Below are 17,521 nucleotides of genomic sequence, written 5' to 3'. Positions count from 1 at the left end.
GGGGGGGGGGGGTCTGAACTTCCTCGGACTCTTACCCAAGTGTTACGAGCTTAGCATTTTTTTACACCTCTGTCCAGCAGTTAAGAAAAGCAGGGTTGTTGTTTTTTTATGTTGTGTCTGGGATAAACCGTGAGCATTTGTATGCCCAGGGGAGTGGGATATTATCTGAAAACAGCTCTGGCCATTTCTTTTGTTTGCGCTTGGTTACTGGAGTAACGTCCCAAACAGGATGTGTCCTCAGATAATAAAACAAAACTGGAGGTGCTGCAGCCAAGAATTCACCGGCAGACGAAGGGGAAGAGGGGCCCGTCCACACCCACCGGCCGCTTACTGAAAGCTACTGTGCCGACAGACAGGCAGCCAGTGTTCTTATAAGCCGGTGTGTTTGAGTTTATAAAGGTCACTTTGAATCTAATCTCTAAAAAAAAAAAACAATCTGTTACTAGTTTAGCGCGATGTTTAACTCGAAGCAGGCTTTTTTTTTTTAGCAGATTAATGCGCCTGTTTACAACTGTTTAACAGGTTACATCAGGGGACTAGTTATTCATTTCACATCCGTTGACAAACTAGTCCAAGTAGAAATGGGTTTTATTCACACACATACATACACACACACACGATATAAAACTGCAGCTTAGCCACCTCACTTCCTCATCACACGCTATTCTGTGCACAAGAGCAGCATTCATACACACGGTCACGCAGGCCTGCAGAAACAGGAGTCTGTAAGTTAACTCATGCACTGATGTCATGCAAACACTGACGGGAAGCCAGATGTTATATAACCTGGCTGTTAGAAAATATTTCCTCTGCCAAAGCGTACAGATGAGGGCACAATCATGATGTAATGTCAGGGCGCACACTCCATCACAGTGGATTCGTGTATTTCGTTATTATGTCTGAATATCTGTGCCGGACAGTTCGAACATTCATGAAGATTATTCTAGCTGTTTGTGTTCACCAAAACATTTCAAAGACTAAAACCTTTTATTTATTACAAGTTCAAAAACTTATTTTTCCATTTGCCATCCATCCACATTGTTTGTAATTTGAACATGGAAAAAAAAAATAGAGATACTGACTGGGCACGACAGAGAAAAAATGAGTTGTAAAAATGCAAGGAAACGGAAATAATCGCAAAACAATAAAATACAAAAGAAAAAAAAACATTTTGGTTTTTAAATGCAAAAGATCGTGGAATAAAAACTTATTCCACAGGTACGTGTTGTTTTGAATCTGTAAATTAAGTTGGATTAAGTTACCCAGTCAGGGTTACCATAGCTGATAATCATGTATATTATGGCTCAAAATGTTATATTTTTCCTCCAAGGAACCACTTTGCTGTATTGTTTTGAAAGTGGTCTTGAGAACAACTTGGTGAAAAAATGATTTTCAATTGTATTTTTGGCAGTTTATTACTAGCAGCTTGTCACAAAAACAGCAAATTTGTTCCCACTTTAGTTGAATCTATGAAAAATGTCAGACACATAGACAAGTCTTTTCACACAAAGACGACTTGGTATGATAAGAAAGGTGTTCATACCAAGTATTAACTTTAAAGCTGGTTAGAATTATTCAAACTCCATTTTTGCTTTATAGACTGTATTTCCATGTGTGTTATTTTGTATTGTTGTTGTATGTTATTTTTCCATTTACTTTATCTTCATGAACCAGTTCTTAACTGTTGGGGGCTCAGTTTTGAGACGACTGTGATTCCTGTCGGTCCCCTCTGGCATTTGACCCCGAATTGCAACGTTTGGATCTTTTACGAAATCCTGAGTAACTCTTCAGTTTTGAAAGAATTATGCTCAGAGAGGGAAGAGCAAAAGCAATTATGTAAAAGAAATGTTTATTTCCATAATTAACACATACAGTACAGTATCTTTACCAACATAAAAAGTGCAATATGCATTCAAACTACAGCAATGTACAGTACAAAAATTACTGCATACTTAAATATAAAAAGAAAATGGTTACCAAACCATGAAGTAACCTACTGTGATCGCTGTCACGTCAGTGTGACAAAAGCTTCAGAACTCATTAATGATATGAGTGTAAAAGCTTAACAGCTATGAGCCCGGTGACTCCAACGAGTCTCTTTTGTTTCTCCCAAAAGGTGCAAAACAGATGTGACAGCATTTAAATATGTACGTGATTGACGTTATGATTCACATGTTTTATACAGCTTCAACGGCATTTCCTATTTAAGACAGCCAAAATTAAAAAACTTAAAAAAACAAAAAAAAACAAAAACACTTTGGTCTTTCACATTGGAAAAAAAAAAAAAAAAAAAAAGTAAAAAAATGTTGTGAGCTAAAAATGTTGGCAACCCTTAAATAATTTTAAGGTAAAGAATGTTGTAATGTTTTCTGTTGTTTTGTCAAGAATGTTCAGCTAACTTTAGCTGTCATAAATCCCCAGTTTCTGTCACGCTTTATGATTTTCAGCCATGTAGTGTGACTCCACACTCCGCTCTCCAAGAACAGTGAACATTGTAGGGAATGATGAGGTCAATAACATTACTCCAATGTTATTTTGGAAGATAGCTTGTTGTGTACCAGTATTCACTCAATAAAAAAGCAGTGCAAAGGAACAACAAACTCAGAAATGTTTCTGTTTGTTGAGAACAGTGAGCGTGCCTCTGGCAAAAAGTTACCTCTCCTCTCTACTCTCATCCCATTCACTCACTCAGGGACTAACACATAGTAAATGCATTAAAATGGATTTAAAAACCAAACTGATTTCCTCACTTTAACTAGACATCAGCAACTGAACTGACTTGAACTCTTGGTTGGCGTTCATGTGAACAAAACATGAGGTAACCATTAATTTAACAACCCGCTAGCATCTTAAACATAAACCGTGTGGTAAACAACTATGTTTATTCAACAGTTTGCTTTATGTGAAGCTCTTTGAGGGAATCAAGTTCATCAATGTAGGCTACCACTTTGTACCCGACAGATAAAAATAAGATAAGTGCCAGTGGACACCAAATTAAAGGTTACAGATCACCGTACCGTCTCGTTCTGCGGACGAACACACAGCTCTGTGCCTCTGGTCTCGTAGGTAAGGCACTTGTTTGTCCATAAATCAAACAACTTAGAGGTGAACTGATGGCTTTACACACTTCTGAGATACAGCAATATGACTTTCATCACTGTGAACAGCAGTTTGAGAAACAATGTGGCAAAGGAGAGCATACACTCCTTATAACAACAGTTGGCTTTCTTTTTATTTTCTCAGACTCGACCCTTTCCCGTTTCCAGAATCTGTACAACCTTCTTCAGCCCCGCAGGGTGACAGAAGAGGGGATGAGTGGACCGTATACAGCCTCCACTTGATTTGTCAGCTTCTAGGTTCACCTGGTCGTGCCCTCTCTGGAGTGTGCAAGTCCTTGCGGGGCCGGGATAGCGCAGAGGTGGTCGGGGAGTCCCAGTCCAAGCTGGGGTCTGGCTCTGGCGACAGTGAGAGGAGCAGGAGTGTTCCTGCATCTGAGGAGCAGACTGAACACAGGTCCTCGGAGGACAGGTTGAGGCTGCCCAACTTGGCCAGCGAGTTGGACCGCTTCAGTCTCGAGGGCACAGTAAGGCCTGCTAGCCGCATGCGGGTCTCGATCTCCTGTGCCCTCTGGCGTACGAGGCCAGGCTTCCCCCTCACGCTCCTCAGGCTGTCACTGCTGGAGCTGCGTGTCAAGGTGGAGCCGTGAGGCGAGGAGGTGGGTGTAAGCAGCCCAGACCCCACCACCCCCAACAAGGCTTCATTGGTCAGTGGCACGACCAGTGGCTCTAACCGCACTTGGCATGGCGTTGAAGATTTAGCGAAGTCGCTGGAGAACTCCTCGTCCTCCTCAGTGTGAAAGGGACTCTTTTGGGACATTTGGCATCCGTGCAAAGGCTTCAGAGAGTTCAGGCTTTCCTGAGATAAACCCGCAAGTCTCTCTAGTCTCTCTGCACGGCGGCGGACCAACCCAGATTGTCGCAGCTGTAAAAGGGTCTCCTGTTGTTGGCCAAGGTAGCAAGCCACTGCAGGCTTGTCGTCCTCAGAATCGATTTTCATCAGCTCAGGGAGAGCCTCTGAGGCACTAGCAGACTGACTCTCATCAAGCTCAGTCTTTACTTCAGAGAACTCCCCATTATGCTCAGGCTCTACTAACTGCAGTGATTCTCCAAGCCGTTCCTCTCTTTCAAGTGGAGCCTTGGTTGGGGAGGCAGCACAGTTGGCACAGTCACACAGAGGCCCACAGGGGCACCGCAGTCCCACTGAGGATCTGAGGCCTTCAGATGAGGTATGGGACTGTAGGAATGAAGCACTTGGGACTTCGGGAGGAGTCAGGTTAAGGCAACGCTTAGAAGCCAAGTTTGGAGAATCTCGTTTCAGATAAGACTTGGTCTGATCACACCAAGGCAGTGGCGTAGAAGCATCGGCTGGAAGAAGGATGGAGGAAGCTTTTTTCTAAATAAAGACGGCGCAGAAAAACAATTGCAACAATCAACAGTTATTTATGCAAATATTTAGCATTTTCAGTCTGAAATATGGGCTAAACTTCAATTTTCAAACTTACATTGTAGTTGCATGGAGTGCTGAAATGGTTGTTATTGTTGGAATTTTCATTGAGACTTGCCAGGTCCATCCCATTACCCTCTACTTCGACATCTTGCGTTTCACCACCGCCTTCATCATCTGGCTGCATTAATACCTCCATCTCTGCCTCCTCCTTTTGCACGTCCTCCTCCTCCTCCTCCTCCTCCACTGTGCTGAATTCCAGCCTCAGACGCAGCTCCTCAAGGGGCTCCGGACCGCGACTGCAGGTCTGGGCCGCAGTCCCCTCTGCCGTCGGCCCAAAGTGGGGGAGCGGCAAGCCCTCACGGCCATCAAAGGCCTCGTCATCCAGCAGAGCATCCCTTTCCACATCCTCAATTTCTATAAAGACCTTCTCCATGCCGAGAAGGGGAGGGCCGCGCACAGGTGTTGATGGTTCACTGTCCAGCGCAGAGTCAGAGAGACGGCGGAAGTAATAGTTGTTGTAGGCTGGGTCGTTCTCCAGGGGAACAGTCCTGCATGGGGAGGGGCACGCTGCACCTTTATCAGATAGTGCTTCCTCACAGCAGGGAGACATTCCTGGATCTGGAGTCAGGATGCCTCCCTCCTCTCCTCTGCAGCACTGAGCCATTCCCTGCTGTCCCTCGGCCATCTCACAGTCTCCGTCTGGATGCCAGAGCTTGTTGTGCCGTTGTTTACTGAAAACAGAGAGAGACCAAACACAAGTTTAAAAAAGCTTAAAGAGTTCACCTACAATTTATGCATAGATCAATCGAGGGATTATACCTGGCATCCAAGATGCCTTCGTATTCTGCCAGCTGTCTCATGAAAGCTGGGTTGGGTCGCGTGATGCTCCTCTTTTGCTTGACAAAGTTATAAGCTTTCTCTAGCGACCAGCCGTACTCCTTCATGGCATAAGCGATGACGGTGGAGGCAGACCGACTGACACCCATCTTGCAGTGAACGAGACACTTGGAGCGGTTCTTTCTGTGGGAAGGAATACATGCACATTTTTATAAAACACACATAAACATCAATTAGCAATGAAAATAACCAAATAAACTACAAACTTTCTTGTTCCACATTTGCCTTCGTCTCATCTGAAAAACTGTTGAGGTTGGATAGTAGATTAAAAACAAGAGGGGCATCTGAGGACTAATTTTCTTAATAAGTAAACCAGACTCATTCTATTACTCGATTCAGCTGTTTTGTGAAAGGGATGATCAAAGTAAACCAGAAAATGCTGAAACGGTTTTACACTTATTAAGCAATATTTTGGAACACACACGTGATAAAATAATCATGTGAGGTTTGTTTTCTCAATTGTTTACTTTGTTCTCTCCTTGCTGCTCCTTCTCTCACTCCCAAAATCTCTCTTTTTCCACTTGTGGCCTCAGCTTATGGACTTGAGCACCTCCCCAACACTTAAACTGGTGGATCCCTTTATTTCCCCACTGTGTGAACTTTATCAAAGCAAATTTTGTGTTAATCAGCACTTCAAGAACCTGCCTGGCTGGTTCAAGTGTTGTCAGAAAATATGATCCCTAAAGCAGGAAGTTAAGCTGGAATTCTGTTTTTCTGCTACATAACAGATTGTTAACTAAACCTGTTCAACTTCTTTTTAACACAAATATCTAAACATTCAATCACATGGGAACACCTCAATGGCTTTTAGTCATTTAGACACGGTCATGACAACCTGCTGAAGTTTAAACTGAGCATCAGAATTGGGGAGAAAGGCAGTTTAAGTGAACGTGGCATGGTTGTTTGTGCCAGACAGGCTTGTGGTGGTGGTGCAATAGTATGAAGGATATTTGCTACCAGCCGAACACTAAACTCCACAGCCTACCTGAGTATTACATAAAACAGTGGGGCCATCTTATGACAGCTGCTTCCAGCAGGATAATCCAAGAGAGCACCTTTGGGCTGTGGTGGAACAGGGGATTCGCATCATCTGCTGCGTGATGCTATCATGTCAATATGGACCAAAATCTCTGAGGAATGTTTCCTTGTTGAATTTACGGCATAAAGAATTTTAGGCAGTTCTGACTGCAAAAGGGGGTCTGACCTAGTATTAGCAAGGTGTGCCTAATGAATGAGTAAGTGTATGTACTACAACCTTGAAGTTACCAAGTGGGGTCATTTATGACCTCAGCTGTATATTTATATGTACTAATGTGTTACTTCACTAAAATACTAGCTTTGTTGACAGTAAGTCTCTAGTGATGATGACATACAGATAGTTATATCATCGACATGTTTTCTGTTCCACTCAGGACTCACTTTGCTTTAACAATGAAGTTATATGTGTCGTTCCAGTGAGCAAGCAGGTCGGTGGCCTCTTCATCGTAGACGCGTATGTTGTGATAACTGAATGTGCCTGGAAAGAAGTTGTCTATTTCTCGGGTTACATTGAGTATATAGGCCACCCTGGGGAGGAAAGATAACATGAACTCATCAACAGCATTCTTTCTTGCTCAAATCATAATGAAAATATGTTTTTTTATGTGGATATCTGAGCTTCTCTATTATCTAAAATAAATCACCCTGACTCTTGCAGCTCCTCCAAATTAGATGCATTCCATTCAGAGCCCTAAAAAACAAAATGAGAGAAAATAATGTTTAGACTGGGTATATTTTCAAATCTTCGGGAGACTGTTCTTTCTCCAAAACAATGATTTTAAAGGCAAGATTACTTTAACACTAATGTTCCTTTGGGGTAGAACAGAAAAGGAATCATTTTATCTCAGCTACTCGCAGGAAACAACAGATGTAGCAAATGTTTCTGTCAATGTAAGAGACAGCATTAGTTTTCCCACCAGGTAGACATGGTCAAAGATGAGGGTGGCTTTGTCCATCTGACCCAGGATCAACAGCATCTCATTATCAATGAACTCTTTGTATTCCTTAAGGTTGCAGTTCATGTGTTGCTCCAACTCTGTACGGATCTGAACAAAAAAAAACAACAAAAAAAACCAAAAAAAACCAACACAGCATGACTTATGTGTGAAGGGCAATAAACACACATTTAAGTGATCTCTTTTAACAAGTTAGTCCATTGATTTTTATTTCATCAAGTGACCTACCAAAACAAAGGACAGGGGCTATTCAAAAATCTTTTATCTTGCAAGCTAGACAGTCAAAAATTGACATTAAGAAATGGCAGTTAAAGCAATAACATGGAGGTATTGACAACATCTTAAAGACTATTAATACTTTCAGATACAACTGCCCATCTGCTGGGTGAAACCTAAGCAGAATATTGACCTTCATATAACTGCAAAGGAGCTGCAGGAAGGTTTAGCTGACACAAGTGGCACTGCACCTCTCCACTCTGCAGCACTGATGCAGAAACAGGATCTACATCTAAAAAGGAAATCCTACCTGCAACCTCATCACAGAAGACTAAAGCATTGCGCTTGGGTAAGCCCAATTCACTGTATCCGTTTCTTGATGAAGAGACTACAGTGACCAAATTTAAGTAAAAAACAAATCCAATCTAGAGCTCAACAAGCACAAAGTGTATGGAGTGGCATTCAGAGTTTCCTAAACAGAAACTCTGCAGGGAGACTTTATGCTATATGGTAAAAAGTGAATAAAATCCTAAATCAAGAATAGAAAAAATAAATGGTGTAAAGGGGGGTTAGTAACAACTAACTTGGTAGGATAGCCAAATGCTATAATTTAAGTTAATGAGAAAAAAGTAGGATGCATGTTTAGGTGTTTGCTTAGTAGTTCTTTTCACTTCCAAAGCAAGAAATTTGCACAGGCGTGCCCAAGTATTTCCATAAATAATGATAAATCTTTAAAGAATAAAATTTAAAGGAAGCCTTTCAAAACTAAACCACATGAAATGGAAAGTAAATGACTTTTTTTTTTTTTTTTTAAACCTGTTTGGAGGTGACGTTCTCAAGGTCCTGGCACGTCATGATGCTTCTGAGTTTTGCTTTAATAAGGCACTCTGTCCTCTCTCTCTCTGAAGGCCTGCAAAAGATGATGTCTCATGAAACTCTCAGCACTTGTTAAAGACAGCTGCTCCAAAAGAATCTGAACCCATTTCAACAAAATTTAAGTTGGACCGTGTTTACTGACTTGTCGACAAACATGGTGGGTGAGTCTGGTCGTGTGGTCTCCAAGTCCTTCATGGCGTTCCACTCGTTGATGCAGCTCTGGTCTGAAGCAATGCAGCTCTCATAGTAGCCCATCCAGGTGAGAGCCATTCCTCCAGGGAAATAGTTATACCTGCGTGAAACCTCGCATGCTTTGTGCAGAACCTGCAGGGCTGACCTAGATGGTTGTTGAATAGGAAAATAAAGAATTGATAGTTTGATTCTCTTTAATGATGAAAAAAATAATAATAAAATAAAATCACATGATTGTGTTGTTTACAGTTTGGCCTTGTGCACTTTTGTGCACATATGTCTTTATGCCAGTAGGTGGCATATTGAGCACTGCCTCAGCCTGCACCATTGCAGCAGAGTCTGTCTATTAGGGGATTTATTGTTGTGTGCCATGAAAGTCAACTGTAGCAGCCAGCCACTGTGACTCCGGGGGTTGATCATTACTCACCACATAGCCTGCACTGACACGGGTTTGAAGACATGAGTCCGACCTGCCGTGTTCACAGTAAAACCCCTGAGGAGCAAATAAAACAGCTGGTTACTATGTGTTCATCTAAAGTGTCAGGGATGGATGCAAAAAAAAAAAAAAAAAAAAAGCAGCACGATAATGCTCCAGCTGTGGCCTCTGTCCTTAAAACAAGGGTCATAAAGAAAGAATTAAAAAAAAAACAAAAAAAAACAAACTCACCCATCTCCATCCAAGTGGATCTTTGTATCGCTCCACAGAGGTAGCACCATGCCTATCGAGCAGCTTTTACTGGAAAAGTAGAATAAAAAAGGCAAAAAGGGGGAATGAAAGAACAATGTTTACATGGACTTTTAATTCAGTTGTTACAAGAAATTTGTATTTTGTTTAAAACTACTAGCTTCACAGGTAACTCCATACCTCCAACAGAGAAATGGTAACATTTAAATGTCAACTGTTTTAAGGTACAAAGGTTTGAGCTTATGTGTGGCTAGAAACAAGGACATATTTTAAGCTTCAGTCAGAGTGGTGCAGGTGAGTGCTATCTACATTCACAAGTACATATTGTATAAAGTATTTCATCTGTCTTGTTCAGAATAAACACAAAGTCAATAAAAATATCAAATCTTTAATGGAGCTTAGCCTTTAAGAATATTAAACTCTACATATTTTACCAGTCTTTGTTGGTGAAGTCGATTCCCAGAAGGATGTTCTCCTCTGTGTCTTGTCGCCCACTGGTGTACACCACCACCATGTACCGCACACGATCTGACCATGCACTCTCCAGCCGTACCGCCTGCACAAGACACAAACAGTGGAATTCAAAGTGTTTCATCCAGGTTATAAAATTTCAAAACACTAATTTAAGTATTTCTATAATAATTAAAATGTAAACATTGTGTTAACTGCCTTCACACAGGCAGAAAAGCTAATGCACAGGAGAAGCAAGAAAATTCTGGTAAACTGCTTTTCTGTCCAACAAAGTGTCGCACGCTTGATGCAACAGGGTAGCTGAGTGCTCAGGATGTGTGCGGGCACATAGGTGGTAAACATAAAGTGGGTAACACATACACCCCTATGCTATGGAAACATGTTGTAATGCTCTCCTGAGTATGTTCAAACCTGCCCTTGTGAGCTAATAATTACAGTGAGCAAATAAGCATCTGATTACACAATAAAATGCATTCTGGAGGGTTTGTTAGTCACTGGTCTCACTGTGTGTGTGTGTGTGTGTGTGTGTGTGTGTGTGTGTGTGTGTGTGTGCATATTTCCATCTAGATGTATGAACAGATTTAAGCTGTCTCTTACCAGTTTGATTCTGTCCTCTGATCGAAGAATGTTTATCATCACCTGCAGGTGTTGAGGTAAGTCACCTGTTGAGGTGGTGACAGTTATTATAAATTTTCATCAGCATACACACATTTGTAGTTTGAAAACAATAAGGAGAATTAAGGAGAATAAAAAGCAAGCACAGTGGCTTATTAAATGCACTGCTGCAGGATACTGAAGGTAAGTGAAATTAGGCTGCTCCCTAGTGTTGAACATCAAGGCCAAAACTAATACCTGCTCCTGGAAAAACGAACAGATCACCTGCTCAGTGATTCTTATCAGCTGACAAAACGTGAACTGACAATGAAATTGCATGCACAAATTTATCTAACCACAACAACTCAAGAACTTGTCTTGGCTCCTTTTATATCACTGAGTGATCTATCTGCCAAGACATGTCAGTGGAGCTGGATAATAAAACAGGGCGTGAACCAGCAGTTGATAGAGAGCCAGCTATTTTGAAATATGTCACAACAGGTCAGGAGAAACAAACTGACATCCTGACTGGTTTAACTTACAGATACTGGCATGAGACAAGGTAAAAGACTCTTTCTGGCAGTGTCATGTCATTTCTCTGCTCTGATTTTTGGGCCAGGCTTAAACTATATACATTATATTTAAAACCTACAAATAAAAAAAAGAGGAGGATCAACACTATATTGAAGGTATTCTAAAGCTCCTCCACCAAGTTATTGCTTTCAGTACTAAAACATTACTCTGAATTTATTTGACAGACCCTGTTTATGCTTTGGGTTCCTTCTTCATAGCTGTTAGAAATAAATCCTCAGAAAACTATTCACATGCTGTGGATCAAAGTCAAGTGAGTTCCTAACACTAACTGCTGCAAGTTACCAGTCATACTCAACACATAAATGCATTGTTTTGTTAGTCTCGTTTAAACTAGTTCAACTTAAAGTCTTCACTTAAACCACTGAGCCTGGAGAGAAGTTAACAACAACCAAACAGCTCACTCATATGTAAAGTCAAACACGTCACAGCCACATAAATATTGTCTCCCAGATTGCAGAGCATTGTATTTTTAATGTCATGGTTATTTCCACAAAACTGGTTGATGAGACCAAAATATTTTATTCCCACAGAGCAGTTGTTCTTCTCATGCACGTTTTGCATGAATCCCTCTCACTGTTCTGCACTTTTCGTTTCTTAAAGGCCAGAGTTACTGGGAAATTACACAAGTATTTCCATAGTAAAATGTGTTTGAGGACAAAGTAGGACCTTCAAATATGTGGGTTACCTGACAAAGTGGCTGGCAGCATAGACCAAGCTGCCAGCCGCAGCCAGCACTTGCCAAGTGACTTGGCAGTGCTTCAACTGTTGGCTAGTGTTAAAGACCCATAATGTCATTGGACTGACTCGTAAGCCTTATGTCTTTAAAGCTATAATTGTGTCTTTCAAAAGTGATTAAAGATACATGCAAGTTCAGTTCAACTTGTAACGAAACCTCTGACTTTAATCAATAGAAAATCAATTACAGATAAATCACTAGTTTAAGTTCAAACAGGCCTCACAGGAGTGTAACCATAAATGAGAGACTTAAAACAATTTGTATAATGGTTCTATTTCTACAATATCCAAATTCCAGTATTCTATTGCAATATAATGGTATTGTGGCATTAATTTACACAAAGAACCACAAACTCGGTTTCACATAAAAAATTAAACTTGAATAATTTTGTTTATCTTGCTTGAGCTAAAATGATGAAAAACTACCAAACAAAGTCACAAAAGGGAAATCTGAGTACAACTGTTTATAGTTACTAGGTAAAGTTAACACAAGCAAAGTAGTTCAAATGATAAGGCCCTCCTTTAATCGTCAGCAGAAGTTTTGTCCACAGTGCTAACATACGCTGGATTTAAGCACTAATCTGCCTAAGCTACACGTCTGGAACATGCTTATCAACGAGGCAGCCTCCATTCTCCACACCTCAGCCGCAAACATCTGCTGCAGTGTTAGGAAGTTTACCAGCTAACCTGGATAGGAAGTCTAATGAAGAGATTCACAAGCTCATGAGTTCAGTTTGGGTGAATGACGTGGGTATTGTAGTGTCTCACCTGCATGTTTGTGATGAGGATGTGCTTTCTGGCCCTGGTGACTGCTTCCCTGCTGCAGAAAGAGAGCAGCACCCTTCACCATGAAGAAGCTCTCACTCAGGCTGCAAACAAATGAGAGGAAAGTCAGGGGTTACACATCTTTAGAAAAGACACACTGTGTGTAAACTACAACTCAGCAGAGCAACAGCTCAGGTTGCTCTTTGGAAAACTCAACCAAACAGTGGGACACGAGACAAATGAATTTTTTTTTAATTTTTTTTTTAACAGGATGCTTCTGTTCAGTTGGAAACATCCAACGAGATGACAATAAATCCTGGTTGTCTGCTGAGGGCGAATTACCTCAACAGCTGAGTGGAAAAGCCCAGCTGCCATGTTACAGGCCCAGACGTCAGGTCTGCAGCCGCCATGAATCAAGCTTTGATCCTGAATGCTTATCTGTCTTTTTTCTGCTGCACTCAGATTTAACCTGTCAGGACTCCACTGTCTTGGTATAATGCAGCACAGGCCCAAATAACTGACCAAACTGCAGCTGTTTGCGGCGCTTAACCTCCACAAAGACCGAAAAGCAGCAATTACTACGTCACACCTGCTTGTAAAAATCCATGAGTTTTTCAGGTTAGGCTTAAGACGTGTCAACAGACGACACAAGTATGAAGGCGCAAAAATAAATAAATAAGTGAGGTGTTTCCTCCGGGCTGAATTCAATCATTCCATTTCACTGAAAAACAATGTCAACGCATTCATAAATCTACAGTACCTGGCAGCTGCGTGGAACACACGCATCACGTATTCTGTGTGTGCACTCTGGCAAACCAGGACATCTTTGAAAAAACAAAATCCTAACATGTACTAAAGAAGTGCCTGCCTGCAAATACGGTCGTCAGGAAATCACTATTTTCAAGTTGTGTGAGCTTAGAAAGCAACACTGGCATCAGTTTATGATTATGAAAGAAAAGAAAAAATATTTTGCTTCTCAAGTTTGCAGAAGTTTAATGAAAAGAATTGAGATGAAATCACACTTCCAGGGGAAACTGCCGATTACTGCAGTGGCTCCTAAGGTTGCCTCAGAGGAAAAACTCAAATATGAATTATTATCATAAATGTCCTCATCTGAATTAAATCAACTACTGCACATTTTTATATCCAGCTCTGGAATTCCTCTCCCAAACAGCCCTCTCTGATCATACTTTCACAACCCACATACACAAGAGCAAGCCTGGCTCAAAACAGATGATTTTGTGGGAACAAAGGATTTCGTTTTGTACACCTCACAATAAACTCCGGCCGCCCCCAGCAGCACAGCAAAAAAGTTTCAGTGACAAAGTATGGGGGCGGACACCTCTCAACAAGAGCTTTTTGTCTCACTTTGGAGGATTTTTGTTTCACTGTGTTCTCTGCTTGGGATTTATTACGCTGTCAGGAAGGTCTACTGTCAGGGAACGACTATATGTGCCAAAAGTGGCAATACCAAGAGCAAGAGCAGAGCAACAGCCCCATTATTGCTCAGCAATTTGCACAAAAGTTGTAATCCAACTGTAAGTTCACTGATCTTAACCTGTGATACTAGATAACTTCTAGCAAAAAAACCAAAAGTGCACTCTGGTGAAATTTGAGAATCTGTGAAACTTGTCCTCGTGTAAAATCAAGAGCTGTCCCGCAGCTTCACGATCACACTCAGACATCCTAATTGAACCTACTGTCTCTTACCCTGCAGCACCCTGCTATCAGCTTCTCCACAAACACTATGGCTAAAAATACATCTGGTATCAAAGCAAAACAAAAACAACAAATGACTATGAAAGAAAAGCTCGCCAGATAGCCAAAATGATTCAGCTAGAATGTGGAGTGCTGTACCCATACCTTATTTACATCATAGTGAAAAGATCACAGTGAAAAAGTCACAAGAGCACAGCTACTAACAGAATGATGGTGAATCCAAGATTTTGGAATCGCATAACTCCTTTTAACTGATGTTCATTATCTCATATCAGCAGGAAAAGTCCTAAAACCAACTTAGTCTGTTGACCTGAAAAGACACCATGGCGTCTGTTAGAATAGAATCCAGCCAATCTTCAACAACTTATACTGACAGATTTTATTAAAAGTTAGAATATACCAAGTTGTTTAAAAATCTAACCACTATCATATCAGTGAAGGATTTCATTCTTAGCTGTTTAAATCCCATTTAGAAGTTAAACTTAACTTACATGCGGTTTATCTCACTCTGGGTCAACACTGCATTCTTCACAAAATAAGGTAGCATCTTCATCATGGCCTCCTCAATGGCTTCTACAACCAGATACATCCTGTTAACCCGAACCAGACACACGCGTCTCCTGCACGAGGTAACCCCTCTTGGTCAGCCTCCAGAAACAGCGAAGGAGCAAAGCAAGAGAAGAATGGTGGCTACAGCACTCTTGAGTGACAGACTGACTGACAGCCTGTACTCATCTGCGCTGCTCAGTAGAGAAGTGCCGCCTGTTCAGATGCCACTCCCTCCGTTTCACCTCCTCCCTCATGTGAGCGTCTCTTTGTGCAAGTCAGCCTTCTTCCTGCAGGGACATAGTGCAGCCTCCACCCGTTGCCTCAGGCTCACACAGCCAGTCTCCCTCGTCTCCCAGTCTGTCCTGTCTCTATCACACACTTTTGCAGTGTTACACTGAGCTCTGTTACGATTAAGATATTCCAGTATCACTCAAAGTGCAGATCTCCAGTATGAAATCTGTGTCAGCTGAGAATGACAAAGTTAAAGAGAGGTGGTTTCTTCCTTAGCTAATGCAGAACATTTATCTCCAGGGTGTTGTGTTGCTAAAAACATGTCTGCAAAACGACGGAAAAGCAGGGGAAAAGCAAAACCACTTGAAAGACAAAAAAGCAGACTGAGGAATTTTGGCTTGAAACTCCCTAATGGGATGTCTCCATGCCACATTATAGGTCAACAGAATCCAAGGTAGTTCCTCCAGGCTGCTTGACACATGGGCCAAGCATGGCTGGATAGGACAGTAAGAACTGGCAACGTCCCAAAACTCCTAAATCTCATTATACGCAGGCTTATAAGGGAGGGATTATCTTGGCTCTTTCCTTAAAGTGGCCAGTGCTGGTTCTCACTCATTCACATGAACCACAAACAAACAACATTGTGTTATATTGTTGGAGATTACAAGAGGTGAAAACAAGCATATCTTCTATGTCTAATATGTCAGCAAGGACTATTGCTTTTAAATGCAGGTAAGGAAAATATGGAACTGAAATTAAATACAATGAGGCCATTATAGTTCACAACAATTGGTGAAACGTGCAGCCACATGGTAGCCTAGGCTATAACTTTCCTTTGCACTTTCTCTTTCTCACCAAGCATTTAACCCCCCACACATTTACAATGAAGCGGCACTACTGTGTTAATCTGAGAAGATTGGCTAACAGACACTAACAATAGCTCTGCGACACGGATAACAAGATAGCCCTCCTTTTCTCCTCAACAATGGGACATCGTCTGTAACACCCGTGGTTACTAGCAGGTGCTGTACTCTACAAACTGCTCTGTGGCAGTCCAGGTGAAACCCTAAACAGCTTGATGTGCCAGGTGCAGGAAACAGAAGCGTAGACCTGAACATAGGAACTTATTCTGCATTTAAGGTCAAGCTTTAGAAGCAACAGGTAGGAATAAAGGCATGTCATTTAATTAAGGTGTAGGCTGTTCCTGTAAAAGTGTCCAGGTGGACCTGAATGGGGCCAAGCAGGACCAGATGTCTGCTAAAGCACTGCTCTGAGTCACCAGGTGAGCTGCTATGTTAGAAAGGTACTCTGGACTAGACTGAGCACTCACAAAGAGGCTACACAGAGGCTGTAACCAGGCGGGTTTATCCACGGTCTTAGAGTGTTTTGCACACAGCAGCACAATAAGGGGAAAAAAGCCTCCTCTCGGGGCTGTCAGTTGCATAATGCTGGCATTTTTCTCACTGACACCACTGAAAGCAGTAAAGAGAGGGAGGGGCCAGACATGGAGGAACAGACCTCAAGTATCTGTGGAGTTTTGAAGGACCTGAACAGGAAACAAATAACGTCATCGTGTTACAGAGAAAAATAGACCCGGATCTGGTGATTCTACTGTAGTTTGTTCTGCCAAAAAAAAAAAGAAAAAAAAGAGTAAAAGTATTTACTTTCTGGACAATAAAAGTACAAGTATAATAGTGCCTGTGGACAACCTCATCTACCAGTCCTTCATCTCACTATCTGTGCTGTGCTTTCTTTCTCTAACGCACACATTAACACACATTTTTGTCCGATTCTGTGTCTTGCCCACCTCTGCTGTGTACAAGGTGGTAAAATGAAATCATTCCTTGGTTTAGCGCCATAGACACCTGCATGATGTTTATGTTGGCCCAAATCAACCCCTCCAATTCGTCATCATTATCGAGGTGGGCCAGGAACAGCGAGCACAAATACTCCCAGTTGGCAGATGCACAGCTGTCAATTAACAGATGCAACTACATATCTACCACAGAAGATAAGCAGTGCCTGTCAAGTAAAAGACAACTTATTACGCCTTACTATAAACATGAATTTACTGGCATTTTAACCACAGAATGTTATCTTACAAACTCCTCAAAAAATGAAAGAAATCTTGAGGCATGCCAGCACTCGCATCACACATAGATCATTCCCTCACACATGCATTGCTTGGGGACACAGCACAGAAGATTGCATAACTCCAAAAGAAACGAAGCTCTTAAAATGATGAATGTGCACACATCATCCAAAGTGAATAATAAGAAATCAGGGAATCAAGTTTATGAGAACAAAGAACTTTCAACAGGAGAAAAGAGAAATCTGTCAATATTAGTGACACACAAAGACCGGCTTTCTCTGTTTCACCGTCTTGACAAGTTTATTTTGTACATGGGACTAAGCTGTTACAAAAGTTATTGTATTGATTTGTTGTGAAATAAAAAGTCTGCCTGTGCTTTGAGATTCAGTTTGGCAGAGTTCATTT

The 17,521-nt window shown here is 41.5% G+C and overlaps 1 protein-coding gene across 2 annotated transcripts in view; it reads right to left on the bottom strand.

The window, feature by feature from the left end:
• Positions 1–1,832: 1,832 nt before the first annotated feature.
• ssh1a (slingshot protein phosphatase 1a) overlaps positions 1,833–17,521 on the bottom strand; it is a 19,880-nt gene continuing 4,191 nt past the window's right edge. The window contains exons 1-14 of one of the 2 annotated variants that reach the window (XM_085475378.1): positions 14,736–14,967; positions 12,529–12,629; positions 10,435–10,499; positions 9,801–9,922; positions 9,349–9,417; positions 9,109–9,174; positions 8,632–8,826; positions 8,430–8,523; positions 7,359–7,487; positions 7,086–7,132; positions 6,823–6,969; positions 5,326–5,526; positions 4,562–5,237; positions 1,833–4,452 (exon numbers count right to left, since the gene is read on the bottom strand). In XM_085475378.1, coding sequence (XP_085331504.1) covers positions 3,346–4,452; positions 4,562–5,237; positions 5,326–5,526; positions 6,823–6,969; positions 7,086–7,132; positions 7,359–7,487; positions 8,430–8,523; positions 8,632–8,826; positions 9,109–9,174; positions 9,349–9,417; positions 9,801–9,922; positions 10,435–10,499; positions 12,529–12,629; positions 14,736–14,833 — 3,117 coding nt within the window. In that variant the 5' untranslated portion in view covers positions 14,834–14,967 and the 3' untranslated portion in view covers positions 1,833–3,345. Of the gene's footprint in view, positions 4,453–4,561; positions 5,238–5,325; positions 5,527–6,822; positions 6,970–7,085; positions 7,133–7,358; positions 7,488–8,429; positions 8,524–8,631; positions 8,827–9,108; positions 9,175–9,348; positions 9,418–9,800; positions 9,923–10,434; positions 10,500–12,528; positions 12,630–14,735; positions 14,968–17,521 lie in introns of those variants that run through there. The other variant, XM_085475377.1, reaches the window with a different exon arrangement.

The sequence above is a fragment of the Copadichromis virginalis genome, linkage group LG12, assembly GCF_057382275.1.
Source record: "Copadichromis virginalis isolate Kocher_CV1m ecotype Utaka linkage group LG12, C_Virginalis_male_GT1.1, whole genome shotgun sequence".
Classification (NCBI taxonomy): domain Eukaryota; kingdom Metazoa; phylum Chordata; class Actinopteri; order Cichliformes; family Cichlidae; genus Copadichromis; species Copadichromis virginalis.
Note: the sequence above shows the minus strand (reverse complement) of the source record. Positions and strands in the feature narration are given on the sequence as shown.